The 2,992-nt window shown below is 32.6% G+C and overlaps 1 protein-coding gene across 3 annotated transcripts in view; it reads right to left on the reverse strand.

Moving 5' to 3' along the window:
• Window positions 1–245: 245 nt before the first annotated feature.
• The window catches only part of LOC106883578 (GATOR complex protein Iml1), a 131,247-nt gene continuing 128,500 nt past the window's right edge, over window positions 246–2,992 (reverse strand). For all 3 annotated transcript variants that reach the window (XM_052971325.1, XM_052971318.1, XM_052971322.1), the window contains one exon: window positions 246–1,192. In XM_052971325.1, coding sequence (XP_052827285.1) covers window positions 763–1,192 — 430 coding nt within the window. In that variant the 3' untranslated portion in view covers window positions 246–762. The remainder of the gene's footprint in view (window positions 1,193–2,992) is intronic.

A 2,992-nucleotide genomic window follows, 5' to 3' on the forward strand; every position in this document is an offset into this window, starting at 1 on the left:
CACTTAATCATATTTCTACCAAATATTTGTAACTGTTCCGTAAAATTAGATTTGACTATTGATTCAACATTTGTCTTAACATATTCCTATTGTGATAATCATGAATATTTACTTGTTTTTAACAAATTCCAAATATTTGTTTATTCTCTGTATGGGTCTATGTGTCACTTTGATAAGTGCCTCTAAAATTTTAACAAATACTAAGTTATAGCAAAATAAAGAATAATGCCAACAAAAACATCAAGGTTTTTTTAATTGAGAACTTTTAATTTTTATTCATTCAAATTCCTAATTTAATTTTTGTAATCAGAAAACAAAAGAATTTTAAATATTCAGAATAATTTATAATTAAGAGAAATTATAACAGCTTGACCTATAATAATAGCAGATTAACTTAGATGCTCAGACTTTGAAAAATGCCAGAGCACAATAATCAGAACACATCCCCTTCAGAACACAGAACATTCAATTATTCTTCCAGAGAAACCATTCCCAGCACCGGTACATTGTTTCCTTTGCAAGTTTTCCATGTCCTTTCTGTTTATTTTTTTTTTATTTTCTACTTTATTTACTTTTTTTTTTCTTTTTTTTTTCAAAACGCAAAGATAATTTAATTATTTTACAAATCTGGTGGGGAAACAATATACATCTCCATTATAGGACTGTCATTAAATACTGATAATTTTCGTAATTAATAAATAATCTGTACAGTCTTCACTAATGACCGCAACCAAATTGAATTCATAAGATTCATTTCTTTGGTCAGGTAACCTCTGAAGAAGAAGCTGAGAAGAACTCATTCCAGAAATTTAAGAGTCGGTTTTCATTGTTGTTACAAAATTTCCTGAAGTCCAAAAGAACTTTGTCTTGAAAGAGTTCATCTCCAGTGAATGTTGTGCGCCATCGCTTGGATAACATATGGTTCCATGACCAAAGAATAGGAAAGTATGCTGACAAAGAATTCTGTTTGTGGCGTAGGTCACCACAGTGTTCAATGTAATTCACAGCAGTTTCTGTTACTTGAGAGGAGGAACAAGTTGACCTTTGTTTGGTACCAAGTTTACAGAGATTGTCGATGGTAGCGAGTATGATGAACATCCCTCCAGAACAGTGAATATACTGTTCAACTTCAATACAGTACCATGGAGATTGGCTGTCATCATTCTGCATCTTCACGCTAATGAAACCAAATCTGAAAGTAAAATAAATAAATGAACGGAACATTATAAAATAAACATAACATGTGACTGCAGTTGCAAAACTTAGTCAAACAGAAAGAACATATGCTAACTTGTGCAATTTATGTAATTAATCCAGAAAGAGATGCAGGAGAAAAAATACAAAACAAACAGAAATTTTATGAGAACTCAGTAAAGCAAAATAAATAACCACTAAAACGAATGGCAATTAGGAAATGGTTCAAAATGTGAATATAGATGTGATAAAAGAGTTCACCTTATATCTTTTACTTCTTTTAGTCATTAGCCTGTGGCCATGCTGGGGCACCGCCTTGAAGAATTTTTAGTCAAATGAATCAAACCCAGTACTTAATTTTTTTTTTTAAGCCTGGTATTTATTCTATCGATCTCTTTTGCTGAACTACTAAGTTACAGGAACATAAACACACCAACACACATCAAAAGAGTTATAGACTGTAGCAAATATTATGCGACGGTAACATATAAAATGCAACGGACTTAATAAGGAAGACAGACTAAGTCACAATTGACAGAAATACAGACATTATACAGGTTCTCAAGTAAAAATATTGATATACTTAAATGTAACTGCTTCTACAAAGACACTTTTGAACCTATATATGGGATCAATAAATGGTGGAGAGGGGCCAATGAGGGTGCTTCTATGAAGCCTACTAGAAATAACAGCTATATCTCTCACGAATCAGTCTTCAATCTTCAAAAAAGAATGATACATTGGATTAATGTATGTGAATAAAAGGAAGGAACTTAGATCCCCAACCACATGGCTCTGGGTTCGGTCCCGTTGCATGACATCTAGGACAAAGTATCTTCTGCTATAGCCTCTGACCAACCAAAGCCCAGTGACTGAATTTGATAGACAGGAACTGAAACACAGCGTATTGTGTGTGTGTGTGTGTGTGTGTGTGTGTGTAAGGACGTATGTCTTTTGTGTTTGTCCTCTATCATCACTTGACAACTGTTGTTGGTATGTTTACATCCCCATTACTTAGCAGTTAAGCCAAAGAAACCAATAGAATAAGTACCAGGGTTGATTTATTCGACTAAAATTCAAGGCAGTGCCCCAACATGGCCACAGTCTAATTACTCTTCAGCAAAGTTTGACAAATACAAGAGACAACTCTAGACATATTTCACTATTATTGAAATTCTTCAGCAGAAATATATTCTTCTGTATCAAGCTGAAACTTTCACTTTTAGGTGCCAGCATGGTTGTGTGGTTAAGAAGCTCAATTTGCAACCACGCGGTTTCAGGTTCAGTTCTACTGCTTGGTACCTTGGGTAAGTGTGATCTATTACAACCCTAGGCTAACCAATGCTTTGTGAGTCAATTTGGTAGACAGAAGCTGTGAAGAAGCTTGTCATATATATATATGGATATAAATGAATAAATATTCAAAAATTATTTATATAGATATTATTGATTGTTATTAGTGGTAAAATGAATAACAACAACAATAATATAAGTAGCTAGCAAGCAAAAGCCAATAAATAGTAAATCCAAAATTTTATAATTAATGTATAATTATAATAGGACACATGATGTGCCAGCATTGCTGTAAAAATCAGAGTCAAAAAAAATGCTCTAAAAAAAAATACCAATCACTGGAAATACAAGCACAAAGGAAATTGGGCAACGAGCAAAGGCATTAACTTACCATCATAGCAGAAAAGATGGAGATATACATACATACATACATACATACATTTATATATATACATACATACATATATATATATATACATACATATATATATATATACATACATAC

The sequence above is a fragment of the Octopus bimaculoides genome, chromosome 1 (assembly GCF_001194135.2).
Source record: "Octopus bimaculoides isolate UCB-OBI-ISO-001 chromosome 1, ASM119413v2, whole genome shotgun sequence".
Classification (NCBI taxonomy): domain Eukaryota; kingdom Metazoa; phylum Mollusca; class Cephalopoda; order Octopoda; family Octopodidae; genus Octopus; species Octopus bimaculoides.